We start from the raw sequence: 22234 nt of genomic DNA, 5'->3' as shown, positions 1-22234 counted from the left end.
AGTAACTCCGTTCTCACTCACAAGTTAAAAATATCATACGTTTCCTTTTTACCTCAGCAAAGGCTTTTTTCCTTAGTGAAAGGATTGCTAAATGCAAGGCCTTGAGCCGCCTAGCTATTTTGTTCAATAATTTAATCATATATTCTGTGCTGAGCTTACTCCAGGAAAAAGAAGAAATCCCCTTGAGATGAAAAATATCTACGCTACAAGAGCTTTTATAATACCCTTTATACCTGTCATTGTTCTCACTTTAATGAGAACTTCATATGCTGCCAAAGCTTTGTACTTCTGGTACACACGCTGGCTTAAAACCCCGGAGTTGTACCCTGAACTCCTCACCTTTCCGCAATTATTTCTTGTCCAGAACTAACAGTAAAAGGACAAGTCTAAAGTGTCTGATTTCTCTATATGAAGAAGAAAACTGCTAAATCACAAATGTATCTGTTTAAATAGGCAGGGCGTTTACCAAGTGAGTATTCATTATTTTATTATTTTAATATGTGTTTGGCGCCATATTTTAGAAATCTTAGACTTCCCTTCTAACCTATTCTGCTGAGGTTGCGTTTCACGATGATCCTGTCTACTTTAAAGAGTAACTGTCATTTTAATTTTTTTATTTCATAAATTATTAGAACACCGAAAAATAAGAAATGTCGTTTAGCTTACAAAAGAAATCTGCTTTCTACTGCCGGCAGTATTTGGCTTCCAGTCATAGGGGTGGTGCCGACGTGGGTTCAGTCACCGCTCTGTGTATAGTGAGCGATGGCTCACTAACTGACAGCCTGCTCTGCTTTAGAGGCGCGGTTACAGCCACTGCTCACTATACACTAAGCCAGACCTGGGCAAGGGGCGGCCCGCAGGCCACATCCGGCCCGCCTACTCTCTGTGACCGGCCCGCCTGGTTCAGGGCGTCCTTGCTGGCCGGTCAGTGATGAGGGCAATCTGACCTGTTGTCCGGAGCTCCAGGCTCCGGGAGGCCCATGGTCAGATTGCCCTCATCACACGCTGCGTGCCGGGCAGGGAACAGAGGACAGATCCAGCAGAGCCGCACAGTGTAGGCAGCGGAACGCAGGAATCTGTCCTCTGTTCCCTGCCCGCCAACTTTCTCTGTGACACACATGCGCGCCCTGATGTCGTCAGTATGGCGTGCGTGTGTGTCATTTGAAAAGTTCCCGCCCAGCAAGAGAAGAAGCTGCAGAAGTCGGGGCCCATACGGAGAGAAGCAGCGGCGGGGCCTCTACAAGAACAGCGGCGGGGCCCCTACAAGAACAGCAGCGGCGGGGCCCCTACAAGAACAGCAGCGGCGGGGGCCCGTACAAGAGAAGAAGCATCTCGGCGGGGGCCCGTACAAGAGAAGAAGCATCTCGGCGGGGGCCCGTACGGAGGTACCTGAGGAGGGAAAGGTGAGTAATAACCTGAGGGGACAATGGAGGGAGGGGGGGGGGTAAACTGGTGAGTAATACTTGGGTGTAGTGATGTATATGGGAATGTAATTTTACAGGTGTATTATATAGTGGGTCTAGTGATGTATATGGGGATGTAGTGATGTATATTACATGTGCAGTATATAGGAGTGTAGTGATCTATAGTACAGGTGTAGTATATAGGAGTGTAGTGATGTATATTACAGGTGCAGTATATAGGAGTGTAGTGATGTATATTACAGGTGTAGTATATACCGTTTTTCCAAAAATAAGACACTGTCTTATATTTTTTTTGCACCCAAATAAAGCACTAGGGCTTATTTTTGGAGGAGGTCTTATTCTTGGAGGAACACGTTTGGGGGTAAGTTTACCCCCCAAAAAAGCCGACCCCCCCCACTTCCCAGGAGACTCATACTCACCAGACCAGGGCGTCTGCGTGGTTCCCAGGTCCTCCTGTGATCTCCGGTCGGTACTGAACGCCGTCCTACCCTGCTGCTAGCTGACACGCTGACACACACAGCAGTTCTCACACACACACACACACACACACACACACACACTCACACACACACACACACACACACACACACACACAGCAGATCACACACACACACACAGCAGATCACAGATATACACAGCGGATCACACACAGCCGATCACAGATACACACAGCCGATCACAGATACACACAGCCGATCACAGATACACACAGCCGATCAGATACACACAGCCGATCAGATACACACAGCCGATCAGATACACACAGCCGATCACAGGCACAAACACACAGCAGATCGCAGATATACACAGCAGAGCACACAAAGCAGATCGCAGGCACACACAGCCATCACAGATACACACATCCGATCGCAGGCACACATAGCCGATCACAGATACACACATCCGATCGCAGGCACACACAGCCGATCACAGATACACACATCCTATCGCAGGCACACACAGCCGATCACAGATGCACACATCCGATCGCAGGCACACACAGCCGATCACAGATGCACACATCTGATCACAGGTACACACAGCCGATCACAGATACACACATCCGAACGCAGAAACACACAGCCGATCGCAGAAAAACACAGCCGATCGCAGACACACACACAGCCGATTGTAGACACACACAGCAGATCACACACACACACACATCACATCACATCACATCACATCCAGCACTTACGGCCGCAGGGAATGAGAGCAAGTCACGTGTCTGGCCGCAGGTCCTGTTTGTTGCGCTCTCAGGATTCTCCCGGCGAGAAGAGATCGGTGTCGCTGGATGAGGTGAGTGTTTATGCGATCCGATGTGTGTGCGATCCGATGTTTGTGTGTGTGTGTGATTTGATGTATGCGTGTGATCCGATGTTTGTGTGTGCGATCTGATTGTGTGCTGTCTGACTGTGTGTGCGATCCGATGTTTGTGTGTGTGTGTGTGAGTGAGAGCTGATGTGTGCGGGTGTGTGATCACTGCAGGTCCTGCTGCTCGGCGTCTGGTGAGTGTGATGGCCGGGTGCCGCTGTGTATAATGAAGTGTCCTGCAGTATCTGTAACTTTTTTAGCTGCACGGACACTTCATAATTGATCCGGAACCAGGGCTTATTTTCGGGGGAGGGCTTATATTTAAGCCTTGCTCCGAAAATGCTGAAAATCCCTGCTAGGGCTTATTTTTGGGGGAGGTCTTATTTTTGGAAAAACACGGTAGGAGTGTAGTGATGTATATTACAGGTGCAGTATATAGGAGTGTAGTGATGTATATTACAGGTGCAGTATATAGGAGTGTAGTGATGTATATTACAGGTGTAGTATATAGGAGTGTAGTGATGTATATTACAGGTGCAGTATATAGGAGTGTAGTGATGTATATTACAGGTGTAGTATATAGGGGTGTGGTGATTTATATTACAGGTGTAGTATATAGGAGTGTAGTGATGTATATTACAGGGGCAGTATATAGGAGTGTAGTGATGTATATTACAGGTGTAGTATATAGGAGTGTAGTGATGTATATTACAGGTGCAGTATATAGGAGTGTAGTGATGTATATTACAGGTGTAGTATATAGGAGTGTAGTGATGTATATTACAGGTGCAGTATATAGGAGTGTAGTGATGTATATTACAGGTGTAGTATATAGGAGTGTAGTGATGTATATTACAGGTGCAGTATATAGGAGTGTAGTGATGTATATTACAGGTGTAGTATATAGGAGTGTAGTGATGTATATTACAGGTGCAGTATATAGGAGTGTAGTGATGTATATTACAGGTGTAGTATATAGGAGTGTAGTGATGTATATTACAGGTGCAGTATATAGGAGTGTAGTGATGTATATTACAGGTGCAGTATATAGGGGTGTGGTGATTTATATTACAGGTGCAGTATATAGGAGTGTAGTGATGTATATTACAGGTGCAGTATATAGGGGTGTGGTGATTTATATTACAGGTGTAGTATATAGGAGTGTAGTGATGTATATTACAGGTGCAGTATATAGGGGTGTGGTGATTTATATTACAGGTGTAGTATATAGGAGTGTAGTGATGTATATTACAGGTGCAGTATATAGGGGTGTGGTGATTTATAATACTGGTGTAGTATATAGGAGTGTGGTGATGTATATTACAGGTGCAGTATATAGGAGTGTAGTGATGTATTTTAGAGGTGCAGTATATGAGTGTAGTGATGTATATTACAGGTGCAGTATATAGGAGTGCCTTCCGCTCCTGACCCCTGCTCATTCATCGATTACTCACCGCACTCAGGACCTGGAAGCCGGAGCATCACGGTGACAGCGCTGGGCACAGCACTGCTGAGGACATCACCGCAGGGACAGGTGAGTATTCTGCAAGCACAGTGACCTCCAGGAGGTCATCGGAGTTTCCAATGAACTCTGATGACCCCCCCCCCCCCCGCGACACCCAAGCTACAGCTTCACGGGCTCATCAGAGTTCATTGGGAACTGTTACGAGTCCCCCGAGGTGCTCCGGCTTCCAGGTTCTCAACACACACACCTGTATACTCACCCAGCGATGCGGTCCCCAGCGCTGTCACTGCTTCCAGCTGCTCACTGCAGTGAATATTCAGTGAGTATAATTACCGGCGATAAGGAGCGGGAGGCAGCAGAGCCAGAGACAGCAGCGCTGGAGAGAGGTAAATATAGAAAATCTTTTTATTAAAAAGACCCGTGTTTTCTCTGGTATTTGTCACTTGGATGTCACACAGATCACATCAGTGTGCGATCCATGTGACACCCGTGCTGCTGGAGAAAAAAATGGACATTTCTGCGTCTGTGCGTGCGGGGCCACGAGGGGTCACACAGTCCGTAACTTACTGTTTGTTTATGAAGGGATAGTATATATACTGTATACAGTATTGGATAAAACTGAGTTAATTATTTTAGTCCAGCCCTCTAAAACCATCCCAATTTCTCATGCGGCCCCATGGGAAAATTAATTGCCCACCCCTGCACTAAGCCTAATGACTGAACCCACACAGGCGCCACCCCTGTGACTGGAAGCCAAACGCTGGCAGGAGGAATAAAGTTCTTTCCTCCTGGAAGTCGGGCTCTAAGTACTGGTACAGGGCAGGTTCAAAACGCTACTAACCTTGAGATTAACCCCTTATCTTAAATTGCTTACATTTTTCTATTTTATACAACTATTGCACTTTATTTCAATAACAGTGTATTGGGTATTAAATTGTTTTTTCTTTCCTGCAGAAATGATCTTTCAAAAATCATGAGAACAAGAGCTAAGGAGATTGAGGTGAAGCTATTGCTCTTTGCTATCCAAAGAACTACTAATTTTGAGGGACTTCTAGCAAAGCGTTTCTCTGGCTGCACTTTGACTGACACTGTTGTGGTACGTCACCATTTTTTGAAATTACCGTTATTTTACATTTTTTTTTTTTTAGAAAACTCTGAAAGAATTACAGCATATGAAGGTTAATATAGCAATGAAAATCATTCTGTAAGTCTTATAGATTAGTGTGGAAACAGCCATGCATATCCAGCTCTTAGGCAAGCATGTCCTACACTTTAAAGTGAACCTGAGACATGCTTCCCAATCCAAGTATAGGTTGTATCAGCCACTAGCTGTACAACCTCAGCCAGGTATGTTTGACTCTGAAACGCTGCCGCCTTTCAGAAAAAGACTACTTTAAAGGCTGCCATGGACCGAGCTGCGTTGGAGACTAATCGGACTGGAGGGGCCCCGGCGGCTTCTCCCCACCCACTACCCTGGAGAGATAGATCTCTCTCTATACACTGTGTTCCAAATTATTATACAAAAAGAGTTTAGGAGTGATAAGGTTAGAATTTTTTGTTTGTCGTTTAAACTCATTGATGGTGATGTGTGTCAGGGCTCTTTATATCACTGAAAGCAATTGCAAATACCTGTGCAAATTAGTTTAGAAGGTGTGTCCAAATAAAGGCAAGACTGCTTAAGAAGGCTGTTCCACATTATTAAGCAGCCTACATTTTTTGCCAAAATGGGAAAGAAAAAGTATGTGTCGGCTGCTGAGAAGCAACAAATTGTGGAGTATTTAGGTCAAGGCATGACTACAATCAGTATTGCCAAGACACTTCATCGTGATCATCGCACAATCAAGAAGTGTGTAGCTGATTCACAGCACACGTGTGCGTGCTGATAAGGAAAAATTGAGGACCCTTTAGGATCCCTCAAGGGGTAAAGATGAACTCCATAATCTATGTGAAGTTTCTAAAACAGCACTTCCTGCCATGGGTCAGGAGGAAGAACCGTGCATTCCACAGCAAGATCATTTTCATACATGATAATGCACCGTCTCATGCTGCAAATAACACATCTGCATCTCTGGCTGCTATGGGCATAAAAGAGGACAAACTTATGGTGTGGCCACCATCTTCCCCTGACCTCAACCCCATTGAGAACTTCTGGAGCATCATCAAAAGGAGTGTCTATGATGGCGGGAGGCAGTTCACATCTAAGCAACAGCTCTGGGAGGGTATACTGTCCACATGCAAAACAATTGAAGCACACCCCATCCAAAACTGACAAATTCAATGTACGAGAGAGTTCAGAAGCTTCTTTCAAACAAGGGGTCCTATGTGCAAATGTAACATCTCCTAGAATTAAGTTTTGACTTGAAAACTGTTTGATTTCATTTTGTAATAAGCTGATAATGCTTATAATTTCACAATTGACGACCATTTTGTTTTTCAAAATAAAAAGGTTGAAAACTCTGCTGTGCATAATAAATTGGAACATGCATTTTGAGTGTTTATTATTTTTAAAAATATACTGTTTTCATAGGCAGTTTGATCAAAAACATTTCAATTATACTCGAATAGTAGATGACTGGAAAATAACAATGACTGCAATTCAGGTTGAAGGGAGACTCTAAAGGCCCCGTCACACACAGAGATAAATCTTTGGCAGATCTGTGGTTGCAGTGAAATCATGGACATATTGTTCCATTTGTACACAGCCACAAACCTGGCACTGATTGTCCACAATTTCACTGCAACCACAGATCTGCCGCAGATTTATCTCTGTGTGTGACAGGGCCTTTAGTCCATCTAGTCCAACCCGTAGCCTAACATGTTGATCCAGAGGAAGGCAAAAAAAACCCCAATGTGTCAAATAAGCTCCAATGGGGAAAAAATTTCCTTCCTGACTCCACATACGGCAATCAGACTAGTTCCCTGGATCAACACCCTGTCATAAAATCCAATATACATAACTGGTAATATTATATTTTTCAAGAAAGGCATCCAGGCTCTGCTTAAATGTTAGTAGTGAATCACTCATTACAACATCATGCGGCAGAGAGTTCCACAGTCTAACTGCTCGTACAGTAAAGAATCCTCGTCTGTGATTATGATTAAACCTTCTTTCCTCAAGACGTAGCGGATGCTCCCGTGTTCCAGTCGCAGGCCTAGGTGTAAAGAGATCTTTGGAAAGGTCTCTGTACTGTCCCCTCATATATTTATACATTGTGATTAGATCCCCCCTAAGCCTTCGTTTTTCCAAACTAAATAACCCCAAGTTTAATAACCTGTCTTGGTGTTGCAGCCCACCCATTCCACTAATAATCTTGGTCGCTCTTCTATCTACCAGGAAGATTATGCTATTTATAACCTTCTATACTTTTGCTATCAAGAAAAGCATCCATTCCTCTCTTAAATTCATTCAGTGAGTTGGCCATCACCACTTCCTCAGGAAGAGAGTTCCAGAGCCTCACTGCTCTTACCGTGAAGAACCCTCTTCTATGCTGATGTAGGAATTTTCTTTCCTCCAATCGAAGAGAATGCCCCCTTGTTCTTGTCATAGTCCTTGGTACAAACAGATCATGGGAGAGATCTCTATATGGCCCTCTGATATATTTGTACATGTTTATTAGGTCTCCCCTAAGTCTTCTCTTTTCTAGAGTTAAAGTTAATTTAGGAAAATATGAAAAAATATTTTTTTGCATAATAATTTGGAACACACTGTACAAACATGTAGGAAGAGACCTGTCAGTCCAGGGCAGCCGATTGGAGAAGCCGCCAGGGATCTAGCCACGCTGTGGCTCATCTTATCTGCAGCAATGTAATCGGAGACCAGTAGGTAACTCTTTGGCGGTCAGCACTGGAGCAACAGGGTATTTAAAATATTCAGGTGCCTATTTGTTATTTTATTTCTTTTTAAGTCTAAAAACCCCTTTAAAATCTCTATCCAATTCCTTTGCCTCTCCTGATCTGAACCAAGATGTGGCAAACTCACAATGCCAAGAGAGTGTTAATTATAAAAAGATTTTGCACTTGCATACCTTTATGCACATTAGGCATACAGACTCAGCTGTATAACCGTTTCCTAAATGGCTTTTAGAGATTTATGTGGATGCTGTAAAATCCTGTGATACGTGCTCCCATATTGAAGACTGTAGACTAGCAGCAGGAGCAGAACGCTGATTATATTGCACAGTCCTGCACTGTAATAATTTTTATATTCGGGGCATTACTCTACCAAATATATGTATGGCACAAACCTGTTTCAGGATGGACTATAATGAAGAGAGTCAAGCATGTGCCCAGCTAGCGCTCCCCAGCTTTTCTTCCTTTTAGCGGCCTCTGTCAGCAATCTAACACTGTTGTCTTCATACAAAAATCTGCAGCGTTGGGAGGAAACAAGCTGCTTAAAATACGTGTGTTTGCCCCATTTTTAGGTGAGTTTTTGATGCTCCCCCATTCATTTAAATGAGTGCACAGCACGTAAAGAGGACCAACCAGCAGGATTTTGCTATATTCTGATTGCAGCATACCTGTTGTAGAAAGATCCGATGCTTGGTTGAAGAAATATCTTTAAAGGGAACCTATTAGGTCCCTTATGCGTTCTAACCTAGAAGCAGGGTGATATGTGGCCTAGTAACCCCTTCCTACCCATCCCTGTTTTGTAAAAGTGAGTAATATGATTTTCGAAAAAAACGTTTTATAACTTACATGTTGCCTATGTAAATGAGCAGAGGATCTAGCCCCTGTGGGCGTGATACCATGGATTTACATGAGCGACGTCGCCATCAGCTCCTGGAGATCCTGCACGTGTACACTTACCATTCCTGCAGCCTTCATATCCTGGTGTTTACTTGTTGGCTTTAGATGCACACTGCCCATGGTCGGAGCTGCAGGAGTCTTCTGATTATGCGCATGCGCTTGTGAAGCCGCCAAGTAAACACCCGGATATGAAGGTTGTGTGAACGGCAAGTGGCACGTGCGGGATCTCCAGGAGCTGACGGTGACGTCGCTCATGTAAATCCATGGCATCACGCCCACAGGGGCTAGAGCCTCTGCTCATTTACATAGGGAACATGTAAGTTATAAAACTTTTTTTATAAAATCATATTACAGACTATTACAACACAGGGATGGGTAGGAAGGGGTTACTAGGCCACACATCACCCTGCTTCTAGGTTAAAGCATAAGGGACCTGACAGATTCCCTTTAAAGAATTAACATATGCAGATTTAAAACTGCTTCAAATCTGCAAGGATAAAATAAGCAGCATGTGCATGAGATCTCAGAAATGGCATCACCCTTGCTGATACGGTAAATTGCTTTGTAGTTTCTGGAAAAATGCGACATATTTTTATGTAGATCTATGCCTACTGGTTAAGTTGTGTATCGGGGACCCTTTTCCTGGTGTTAGATGTGGGTCTCAGACGTGAAATTAATGGCATATATATTGTGTAAATGTGTCAGTAATGTCTTAGATGAAATACCCAACATACTAAACAAATATGATCTGATTAAAGATTTAAATAAGTGCTCTTTATCAAACTATAGAGATTATATTGTTAAATTTTGTAGATTTATTATATTGTACTGTTTTAGTTTAATGAAGAACATTTCCGTTTCTCTCATGCGAGTTCTTCTTTTTCTATTACAAAATAAAAAGGGCTGATTCTGATTCAGCCTGACCACTGCAGACTTGGCACTTGATCTGAATTCTTTCCTCAATTACTCACAAACTTGTAGCTGCCTTGACAAAAAGTAGTCTTTATTATGTGGTTCTCCCTGCGATTTTCTTTATTGCAAATATTTGAGTATACATTAGTTGCCTTGTAGAGAGTCTCCATAATTATACAGCTATTGTATGATATGTAAGGGGACTTTCCTGAAGGCCTATGTCTGCTACTAGCACAATGTGGATGAGTAATACGGTTATGTGCAGTTCATAAGGCTGTAAACATTTTTTGGGGTCCATAATTCCTTGTTTGGGGGCTCATATGTCTTTCAACAATTTCTCTTCCTCTTAAAAAAAAAAAGTGGGAAGCTTATAGCCTGGACCAAAACTCTTAGACATGTGAATGGATCATTGTGATCTTGGATTTGTTTGCTATCCAAACAGCATTTTAGAGCAGAATAACATGTATTATTTCCTAAATATCAGCAGATGGTAAAAGGACAAAGTCATGATGCTTTCTAGTGGTTAAATGGTCGTGAATTATACCTATAATTTAGGTCTATAGTCCATTAGTATTATACTAATAAAACTCCACTAGTAAATATTTGCATCGAGCTACAAATGAACTTCAAATATCACAATATAAAAAATAATTAATTAGCGCCGCTGATACAAATTTTTCAAAAACAGGAAAAGACCTTGAACTATTTAAAATATATTCTTTTATTCATATTTTTCTAATTATTTTAACAGATCTCCACAAAATAGGGGCAAATGTCAAGCTGCAAATGCAGGCAACAAACTATGGCACACGAGGCAGGTCAAAAAGTACACTTAGCAATACCATTTAGGAAAATGCATGAAATAAATAGCATTTAGGTTCAATAAAGTAAAATGTTAACATCTCCAAGTAATAACACCAAGTATTACCTGGAATAGCATTACCCACACTGTTTGCCAATATTTTTCCAAGCCACTGACCCTAACATGCTTTTCCTTTGTTTTAGTTTACTCAGGGGCTACAACCAGAACAGACTGGATACACAGGACCAACTCATGAGTAGTGATTGATCCCTAAAGCAAACCTGTCACCGGATGTTTATAATACTTACCTAACGGTCGGTGCGGAGCAGAAGGGTCGTATGGGCGTCTCCTTTCTCTGGGTCCCGCGCCTTCTCTTTCGGCCATCTTTGTCCTGCTTCTGAAGCTGGTGTGGATGACGCGTTCTACGTCATCTACACTAGCCGACATTGAGGTCCTGCACAGGCGCACTTTGATCTGCCTTGCTCAAAGTGCGCCTGCGCAGGACCTCACTGACGGCTAGTGTAGATGACGTAAAACGCATTATCCACAACAGCTTCAGAAGGAGGACAAAGATGGCCGAAAGAGGAGGCACGGGACCCAGAGAAAAAAGATGTCCATCCGACCCGTCTGCTCCGCACCGACCGTTTGGTAAGCATTATAAACATCTGGAGACAGGTTCCCTTTAACCTGTGTAATACCTTTATACGTTGTTGAGTTGAAGGTAAGGGCTTACTACATAGATACAGTAACCTAACCAAGCTTATAACTTAAATATGGTAACCAAAGTTTGCTACATAGACATGGTAATGAAACAAAGCTTTCTACATAAATACGGTAACCGAACCAAGTTTACTACATATGCCAGCGTCACACAGTACGATATATCGTTTGATATGTCGGCGGGGTCACGGAATTCGTGACGCACATCCGGCATCGTTAGAGATGTCGTACCGTGTGACACCTCCGAACGACTGTGAACGAGCAAAAATACTCACCTTATCGTTGCTCGTTGACACGTCGTTCAGTTTCAAATAGTTGGTCCTCCTTCTGTGCTCCGGTTGTTCATCGTTCCCGAGGCAGCACACATCGTTCCGTGTGACACCCCGGGAACGACGAACACAGCTTACCTGCGTCCCGCAGGCAATGCGGTAGGAAGGAGGTGGGCGGGATGTTACGTCCAGCTCATCTCCGCCCCTCCGCTTCTATTGGCCGGCGGCTGTGTGACGCTGCTGTGACGCCGAACGTTCCTCCCCCTTCAGGAAGAGGATGTTCGCCGCCCACAGCGAGGTCGTGCGGGAGGTAAGTACGTGTGACGGGGGTTAACGACATTGTGCACCACGGGCAACTAATTGCCTGTGACGCACAAACGACGAGGGTGGTTACTATCGCTCGTGCGATCGCACGATAGATCGTACCGTGTGATGCCGGCAATACATACGATAACCAAACCAAGCTTAGAACATAGATATGGCATCCAAACAAAGCTTACTACATAGATATGAAAATGATCACAAGCTTTCTACGTAGATACAGTAACCAAACCAAGTTTACTGCAAAGCTACGATAACGAAACCAATCTAAGAACATGGATGCGATGTCCAAACAAAGCTTATTACATAGATATGGAAATTAATAGAAGCTTACTACATAGATATGGTAACCAAACTAAGCAGTACAATATAGATGTGGTAAACAAAGCAACCTTACTACCTAGATCAGGAAACCAAACCAAGCTTACCATGTAGCAATGGCAACGAAACTAAGCTTGCCTTTTAGGTTCAGTAACCAAACTATGCTTGCCATTTCGAAAAGATAACAAATTGCAAAGCTTGCCACGTAGATACTGTAACAATCCAGGGTGGCCACACATAGATGCAATAATCGAACTAAGCTTGTCATGAAGACATGGTATCCAAACCAAGCTTGCACATAGATATGGTAAGCAAACCAAGTTTAACATGTTAATACAGCAAAAAAACTACATGCTTGCTACTTATATATGGTAAACCATACAATTTTAAGAAAAATAAACATGAAACCCATGTTAAAACATGCTGCCACTCAAAAATAGTTTGTAATCAAGCGGAAGTGTGTTTTTATATGCAGCTACCAAAGAATGTGTGCATGGTTGTATGCATTTAACAAAAATCAGAAAAAGACCAAACCAGACCTATTGTGTAATACAAAATAGTCATTTTTATTATAGTCAGAAAAAGGTCTCAAACAGGTTGCCTTACAAAACGGCACATATAGTTACATAGTAGAAAAGGTCAATGGGATAAAAGAGGTAGTGGAATGAATGGACCTGCACTCAATGGTGGACGAGTAAATAGCTAGGATAGAGGTATAAGGGAGTGGAAATGGAATAAATCACAGTGCATCAAGAGCAAAAAAACACCTCTAAGCATAATCATGCATGAAAGTACAATTGCAAGAAACACTGCATTAGTTAAATAGGTGAAGGATATGCCCAAAGTATACATGCACTATGGAAAATCACCAGACCTTACCCATACTAATGCTCCAAAACATATACGTCCACCATCTTTTTCTGATTTTTGTTAAATGCATACAACCGTGCACACATTCTTTGGTAGCTGCATATAAAAACTCACTTCCGCTTGATTACATATGGTAAAATCAAGCTTAATACAAACATACTTAGTATGGGAGACAAAGTGTCTGTGGTAGAAATAGCATACTGTCCTCATTGAATATAGTTAGCTTTTTTCTTACAACATTCGTTGTACTGACAAAAACTTTGAACTTTATATGCTACCGTACATACACTCTTTCAACCCCCCCCCCTCCTCCCAAAAACAATAAATAAATCCAAAGGTGTACTTGAAATAATGATGGTAGACCTATCCGGACATGAGGGGTTATGCTGCACAATCTACACTTGCTTCGGTCAGAAGAAAAAACAGATGCATCAAAAGCAGCATACAATTGACATACAGGTGTATCCACTTGTGTAGAATATTTGGATACGATTCTAGCCTAAAGGGCTGTTCTTACTACATTTTGGCATGTGTTGGGCAACTTGATATATAAGAGGACCACAGAAGAGATGTTCACAGGTACCGTGTGGGGAAACCACAGGCAGTAAAGTTCTGCCATAGTACAATTTCTTCTTATATTTGACAGGCCTCGTGGAGCTCACAGCAGGCAGTTTTGTTCTGTGGCGCTCACTGTGAGCTTCAGATCTGTAGCAAAGCAGGAAGCATCGTGGGACCTCGTGTGGATTACGTCGAACATGGAGGGATGTTTGGGGGTTAATAAAGTGGTGAAAGAGGGCGCTTTTTTGTCTTTTATTTCAAATAAAGGATTTTTTGGGTATTTGTGTTTATTTCATTTCACTTACAGATTAGTGATGAGGGGTGTCTCATAGACGCCTGCCATCACTAAGCTAGGGCTTAGTGGCAGGTATGGGCTGTTATTAACCCCTTATTACCCCAATTGCCACCACACCAGGGCACCGGGAAGAGCCAGGCCCAGCACCAGAATTGGCGCATCTTATGGATGTGCCACTTCTGGGGCAGCTGTGGGCTGCTATTGCTAGGCTGTAAAGGGCCTAATAACAATGGCCCTTCCCACCCTAATAATATCAGTCCTCCAGTTGTCTCCTGTACCTTGACTGGTTTTAGAAAAATGGTGTGACCCGACATCAATTTTTATTTTTATTTTATTTTTTTTTTTAAATAACTCAAATAATTAAAAATAAAAACATGGGATACCTTCTATTTTTCATAACCAGCCAAGGTACAGCACACAGCTGGGGGTTTCAGCCCGCAGCTGCTGCTGTTCCTGTACTGGATATGAAAAATGGGGGGTATTCCACGTCATTTTTTTAACAAAAAAAAATTAAAAAAATATGTGGCCAATCAAGCTATTCTGTTATTTCTTTCTATCTTTTCTATCTGTTCTTTCTTATTACCTATTCTATATGTTCTTTTCTTATCTATTCTATATGTTCTATTTATTATCTATCTATTATCCATTCTCTGTCTATCTATTCTAGCTGTCTATCAATTATCCTGTCCTATCATTGTTTCTCCTTTAAAAAAATCGCATTAACAAAAACGCGGCAAAACGTCATGCGTTTTTTGGGCCACAAGCTGCATTTTCTAAGACCACAGGAAAAAGATGCAGTTGAGATGCACTCAGAAAAAAGATGCAGTGTGTGAATGTAGCCTAATGGGTCTGAAAATGTTTGAAAAATGTATAAACTACATGTAACACTTCCCTGCCTCAGTCATCTTGTACAAATTTCCCATACAGATGTTTTATTGCGTAAAATTGTTTATTAAGTTACACTTTTATTTTTTTTTCCATACAATTTTTTCCTCGTATTGCATATTTTTCCATAAGAGAACTTGAGGTTATTTAATGGAGTGAATACAATACAGTTTATACAAGTTCTGGAGAAATTTACAGTTGCATCCAAACTTATTCCACACCCATTGCAATATAAGCTTGTTAGTAAAATGTATGAACTTCTGTTTTCAATAAACCAATCAAACAAGAACAATTGAATTAGCTCAAACAACTAATAAAACAAGTTGTTTCTCCAAACTCAACACAATGCCACTTTTAATGACTACTGCAGTCTCCAAATTAGTCAACACCTTTATTACAAGCGTCTTCAGTACTTAGTAGACCTCCCTTTGGTTGTTATGAACTGCTACAGAGGTGACACATAGCCATGTACCATCTTCTGGCAGTGTTGGCCAATTCCTTTTGGGTTATGGCCTCCAGTTCACTATTCACTAATATTTTGTTTTTTTTCTGCTATAATTAACCCTTTCAAATCGAATTAAAGATTTTCAAATGGATTCAAGTTAGGTAACTGACATCCAGTATATAATCTTCCAGATCTTCTGGGACTAAGCCTTGATGAAATTTGAGGTATGCTTGTAATTACTCTCCTGTTGGAAGGTCTATTGACTCCCAAACTTCAGTTTCCTTAAAGAATGAGGCATGTTTTCTCCGACACTTCATTGAATCCTTCTTGCCATTCACACACTGCAGGTTGGCAATGTCAGAGTGAGAAAGCTAGCCCCAAAGCATTACCAAGCTACCACCATGCTTGTTAGGCAGGGTGTTCTTTTCAGCATATTCTTCATCCTCCAGGCATACTACTGACCATTAATGCCAAACAAATCCAGTTTTGTTTCATTGTTCCACAGAGCAGAATTTGTAATTTTCTGTGGCTTATGTATATGGTTTTGAGCATATTGAAGTTCACTTTTCCCATGCTTTTGGGTCAGGAAAGGTGGTATTCGGGTTTGAAGACCTTCAGTGTTTATTATGCTCTTTACTGTGCATGCTGCAATGTCAGAGCCTCAGGAGCATCTGGCTATGCACCACTTATAGCACATCATAACAGCCAAGGGGTGCTCTACAAAGTACTAAAGATGCTTGTTATGAAGAAGTTGAATAATTCTAAAACTGGAGTAATCTGTAAAAGTGGCATTTTGTGTTTGATTTGGAGAAACCACTTGTGTATTAGTTTTGTTGAGCTATTTCAATTGTTCTTGTTTCATTGGTTTATTGCAAATGACAGAATATTAGTAAATTGTGCTCATACACCAAATTTACAATGGGTTAAAGAATTTTCATTTGATTGCTGATCCAGAAGCACCAAGAGATGAATACAGCCATAGATCGTAACCAGATAATGTGCTTGAAACTGTATAGTAGTGGCTGTAGTGTCAGTGATTATCAGCAATGCTTCATCCTTTGCGTATACTGAATCTATAGGGCCTTCCTCATGCACTGTTTATCAGAAAATCTGTAGAAGTACTTTCTTTCCGGTTTCTGCTTTGCATATACATTCAGCTATAATATTTAAACTATGGAGTAGGTTCCTCATGTATTGCCTATACAGTTGTGACCCGTTGAAATATAGACTACACAAGACGTCTGAAGGTGTCCTGTGTGATATGGTACCAAGACGTTAACAGCAAATTCTTTAAGTATTGTAAGTTATGATGTGGCATGTCCTTTTCTTGGTTCCTCAAACTTTTCCTGGACAATTTTTGTGGAGTATTCTTTCCAATATTGTCGACATGAGAGTGTATGCATGGTCTAGAACAATATTTAGGTAATTGTCAAGTGACATCTACATAAAGGCCAGGACTATAGGTTTCTTAGCATGTCATATCCCGAAGCATCACAGTCTCTGCTGGCTTGTCTCTGATCTTTTATTAGTGAATGAATGCAAGTCAAAAATCTAAAAGGGAAAGTTAAAATATTAATCGACTAGGCTCCATTGCCAGAAAGCTGGCTAAGCGATTGGCGATCAACACGTTTCTGTTGTAATACACCCTCGTTGATCGACGATCGCTTAGCCGCTTTGCTGACTTCATGATCATGGAACTATTCGATTTATGTTTTCACTTTTACCTTTGGATTTTTGACTTGAATTCTTTTACCAATAAAAGTTTTTTAAGGCTATGTGCCCACGGGACTCTGTATCTGTGGATTTTTCTGCATCAAAATCCGCAGCTTTCCCCCGGAATCCGCACCTTTTCATTGGTGCGGATTTTGTGATATTTTTTTTTTTTTTTTTTTTAATTCAATTGAATAGACAAAATCCGCAACAATAATTGACATGCTGCAGATTTTTCCGCACGATTTCCGCTGCGGAAAAATCCGCAGCGTGGGCACAGCATTTCCCAAATGCCATAGAAATGGCTGGGGAGTAGCTGTGCTGCAGATTTCTGGAAAATCTGCGGCTTTTCCGCGAGAAATCCACGGCAAAATCCGCGCATTTTCCGCAGCGTGGGCACATAGCCTTATTCCATGGAGATGGATTTTTCCTTATGCCATTTTCACTGCATTCAAGCAAAGCCGCTTTTCCATGCTCTGGAAACATATGGACATTGATTGCGGTGAGCTGGTTTCTTCTATTTGTATTTTTCACATTGTGCATCCAGGTACCATCTGCTCACCATTTAAGCAATGCACAATCATCCAGCCATTAACATTTTGTGGAAGAAAATGTGATTGCTGGGATTCAGTTAGTGATTAGTTTCCTTGTTTTCCTGCATTTTTGCCCATGTGTTTTTAATTGCTTTATAATGGCATCAATGTTACTCAAACGTAGAAATTATTTTTAATAAAAATAATTTTGCAATTATTTTATTTTCCAGAAAAAGCCTGAAGTTCAATCCCCCGTTTCTACTAATCCGTTTTTGGATGATGACAACATGGCAGAAGAGTCTGCTCTGGACAGAGATAGTGACCTAGACAAAGTGAGTACTGTATGTAGATTTTACCTTCAAGCTCATTTTCTGCAGTTATGCTGAATGTTTGTTACATTTTTTTTCAATGATATGGAAGTGTTTTTTTCACTAAGCTGTTTTATATAGAGGTTGATGGAAAAAAATGACCTTGTGGTATGTATATGTTTTTTTGGGAGCCTAGGAGTAACATATGCCACTGTATTCATTTACAGTGGCATATGCTGGAAAATCCTCCTGGTATATTTCTTCTGACGTGCACTACAAATGCTCTATGAATAGTTCCATATTGTCACTGACACAAAAGGTATAGAGATGTTACAGGCAGCTGTGAAATTTCATACCTGTTAACTTAAAGGGTTTGTCCCACAAAGTACATCTTAAGTAATACTAGGGGCTGCTGATAAGCCTTTAGCTTTACCCTGAAGGAAATGAGATTGGATGATGAAAGTTTACATTTATTCCCCATACTCTCCACTGATGTCAACACACTTCTTACATCGGTATTCCAAGTTCTGTAAGCCTAGGAAAAAGAAGGATTTCGGTTGTGCCTCAAACCAGTCATCCGTAGCAGCCTTGGCGTTAGAAATTGTGTGAAATTTGGTACCCTTGAGGTGTTTCTTCAGGTTTGGAAACAGATGATAGTTGGAGGAAGCTAGATCTGGTGAATAAGGTGGGTGGTCAACCAGCTGGAAGCCAAGCTCTGCCAGTTTTGCCGAGGTCACTTGTGCAGTGTGAGTGGAGACGTTGTCTTGCAGGAAGAGATTCCTTTGGACAGATTGCCGCGCCTTTTGGCCTTCAGAGCTGCCTTCAAGTGGTCCAAAAGTTTAGTGTAATACCTTGCATTGATGATGGAACCCTTTTGAAGGTAGTCCACTAGCAGCACTCCCTCCTTATCCCAGAACACAGACACCATCACCTTAGTGGCTGATTTTTGCACCCTGAACTTCTTTGGACAAGGAGAATCACTGTGCCTCCACTCTTTTGACTGCTCCTTATTTTCGGAGTCATACAAATAAATCTAGGTGTCATCCATAGTGACCAGTCGATCCAAGAAGTTTTTATCAGTCCGGAAACGCTGACAAATGGACCGGGAAGTTTTCACTCGCATGCTGCTCAGATTTGTTGTCAAAGATTTGGGGACTTACTTTGCAGATAGCTTCCTGATGTCCAAATGTTCATGGATAATTACACAAACACGCTCACGGAATCCCCATTATGTCTGCTATTGCTTTAGCTGAAATTCGTCGATTCTCTAGTATAAGGTTGTGCACAGCATCGACAATCTCCGGAACAACAACCACTCTCTGTTGTCCTGGACGTTCCTCATCATTGGTGCTGAAGTGGCCCGTTTTAAATTTGGCAACTCGGTTCTTAACTGTGGAATATGAAGGGCATTGATCCCCCAATCTCTGTGACATATCACCATGAATATCCTTCGCGGACTTTACTTAAAGAAACAAGAATTTTATAAACTCCTGCTCTCAGTTGCTTTGAATATCGCATTAGACTCCTCCATTTTGTTATCCTGTGTGCGTAGAACACTGTTGCCATAAACAAGAAACACAAAATTTTGAAAACCTATATTAGACACACAAAACTTTCATATGATGTAACACTCGTTACCATAGAAACAAAAAAAGATCACAAGGCCAAAGACTTATCAGCAGCCCCTCGTAGATGTTACTAAGAAGTTCCACAATTGAATGTTAACAAATGTTCCTGTGTTGAGATAATCTTATAAATGTGACCCTGCTGCATAGTGTCTAATGCATGTGCCGCAGCTGCATCAGCTCCTTACTAGGGGCCGGAAGCATAAGTCACAAATGATAAGTGTCTGCATACATGGAGTATACAGACAAAACTGCAAGGGTCCCAGCTTCTATTTTCTAAAGTAACACTTTTCCTTGCTGTTAGTTTTAACATAGAAGTGAGTGTATCATTATCACAAAGCAAGATTCATTGCTGCAGAGGATAGACCTCCATTCCAGCCTCCATTGCTGTCTTACTCTACTTTATAATAGCCTTTGAGAAAGATGCCATAAGGTCAGTCAATGGACCTAATTTTGGATAGGTTATTTTGCTTTGCATTATTTGTGTTTACGTAGTAGTAGTGATGGGCGGACCCAGACTGTAAAAGTCTGAATCTGTGTGGGTTGAAAAGAACCTGAGCACTGACCCCGGGACCAGAGTTCTCAGGGAGCTCCAGGTAGCAATCCGGATGTGGCCACTCGGGTAATAAAAAAAAAATTAAAAAAATAAAGCAATAACTTCATACTTATCTGTCTTCGCGCGGCTGTACACTGCTTCCCAGGCCACTCACTGTATTTCGGGGGCTGCTCATTATCTTCATGTATGTGCACTGCTTCCCCTTTTCAACGGCAGTCCCCAAGTCTCTGATTAGTTGCAGTCAGACAGCGCCCTCACCTTGTGTGACAGCATGTTTGACTTATTTTAATCACACACGCTATCTGCATCTAGATTGGTGTAAAATGAATTAAAAAGTTGGCGTAGGGTCCCCCATGTTATGATGCCCAACCATATTGTATTGTTTATTTCTTTCAACATTCGTAATGGGGGGAGGGGTCTCAAAAGCCTACCATTACTAATCTAGGGCTTAGTGGGATCTGTGAGCTGTTATTAACCCCTTATTACCCCGATTACCATCGCACCTGGGCAGTCGGGATGAGCCGAGTAAAGTTCCTGGATTGTTGCAACCAATGGATGCGACAATCCTAGGCGGCTGCAGGCTACTGTTTTTTAGCCTTGGGCGCCCCCAATAAGCATGGATCTCCCCAGCCTGAGAATACCAGATCTCAACTGTCTGCTTTATCTTGGCGGGTATGAAAATTGGGGGCACGGCACGTTGTTTTTAAAAATTATTAATAATATTAATAATAAAAAATCCGCATGTGGTTCCTCTAATTTTGGTACACAGACAAGATTAACACATAGCTGGGGGCTGCAGCCTGTAATGATATGCTTTATCTGTGCTGGGTATCATAATATGGGGGACCCTACGCCAGTTTGTTTATATTTACACCAATAGAAGATGCAGACAGTGTGTGTGATTGAAAGCAGTCAGACACGCTGTCACATCAGGTGGGGGCGCTGTCTCACTGCAACCAATCAGAGACGTGGGGTCTACCGATGGGCGGGGGAAGCAGTGTATATACATGATGATAATGAGCAGCCCGTAAGCAGTGTATTGCCATGCAGAGACCGGTATGTATGAAGCATTTGCTGCGATCTCCCTATTCCTTCTACCACCACTTTAAGTGCCTGATTTGGGTCCCCACAGACGCCAGATTTCCGGGAATAATACTGGGCCCAAACTATTTTTTTTTTTTTTTATAAAAAAAAACCCGCTTGGATCCACCAATCCCGGGCATCACGACCTAATAGCTATGAGTCCGATGTAAGATGTTTGAGAACAGTCATTACATGTTATACTGGTAAAAATCCCCTTTAATATAAACTTTGGAGGCAAATTCTCAGGGTGATTTGTGTCCAGCCTGTAGATCCTATCAACTCATTTGCTTATTAACAAAATATGTATTTATCTGGAATAACATCTCAGATTAGATATCACTTTATTCTGCTACCTATGACCTACGTGCTCATATAGACGGCTTAGTAGGTGTTGATCCTATGGACAGATTGCCTCTAAGGTTATGCGCACACAACATCTTTATGACACCAGTGATGCCGCCAAGGTTTTTCTAGGTGAATCCACTTTAGGAAAAGCTGGCATTCTTCTTCATAAAGTGGCTTCGCTGGCGGTTTTGCCATTATTCTCTGCAGTGGCTCTGGCATCTCTTCTCTCTACTTTCAACTATAAAGATCAGGCCTGTGCCAAACAAAGCCGCCCAAAGAATGAATGTGTTACTTCTTTTAACCGCTTCATACTTTCCGGACCCTGAAGTAAATAAAAGAACTAACGAAAAACTGAACACGTGCACAGCAGTGTCGCTTTCACATTGCTATACATTGTTAATTTTTTGAGTGCTTTTTTAGGCAGATTACAGGCAAGTTTTTCAATGGCCCAAAGTCCAGACCTACCGTAAATCCCACTGAGAATTTGTGAGAAAACTTGAAAATTGCTCTACACAGACGCCTCTGTCCAATCTCACTGAGCTAAAGCCATTTTGCAAAGAAAAAACGGCAAAAATGTCAGCCTCTTGATGTGCAAAACTGGTAGAAAGATTGTAGAGTAATATCAGATTACCCATCAATGCAGAGCGGTTACATCGGAAACTGGCAGTGCAGTCTCAAAAATTATCCTCCAGAGAGAGAATATAAAAAATGGCTGCATGCAATACTG

The 22234-nt window shown here is 41.8% G+C and overlaps 1 protein-coding gene across 1 annotated transcript in view; it reads left to right on the top strand.

Moving 5' to 3' along the window:
* VPS53 (VPS53 subunit of GARP complex) overlaps positions 1–22234 on the top strand; it is a 338297-nt gene that overhangs the window by 124357 nt on the left and 191706 nt on the right. Inside the window, exons 11-12 of the mRNA XM_075336305.1 lie at positions 5158–5299; positions 17821–17922. Coding sequence (XP_075192420.1) covers positions 5158–5299; positions 17821–17922 — 244 coding nt within the window. The remainder of the gene's footprint in view (positions 1–5157; positions 5300–17820; positions 17923–22234) is intronic.

Source organism: Anomaloglossus baeobatrachus, chromosome 2 (genome assembly GCF_048569485.1).
Source record: "Anomaloglossus baeobatrachus isolate aAnoBae1 chromosome 2, aAnoBae1.hap1, whole genome shotgun sequence".
In the NCBI taxonomy this organism is placed as follows: domain Eukaryota; kingdom Metazoa; phylum Chordata; class Amphibia; order Anura; family Aromobatidae; genus Anomaloglossus; species Anomaloglossus baeobatrachus.
Note: the sequence above shows the minus strand (reverse complement) of the source record. Positions and strands in the feature narration are given on the sequence as shown.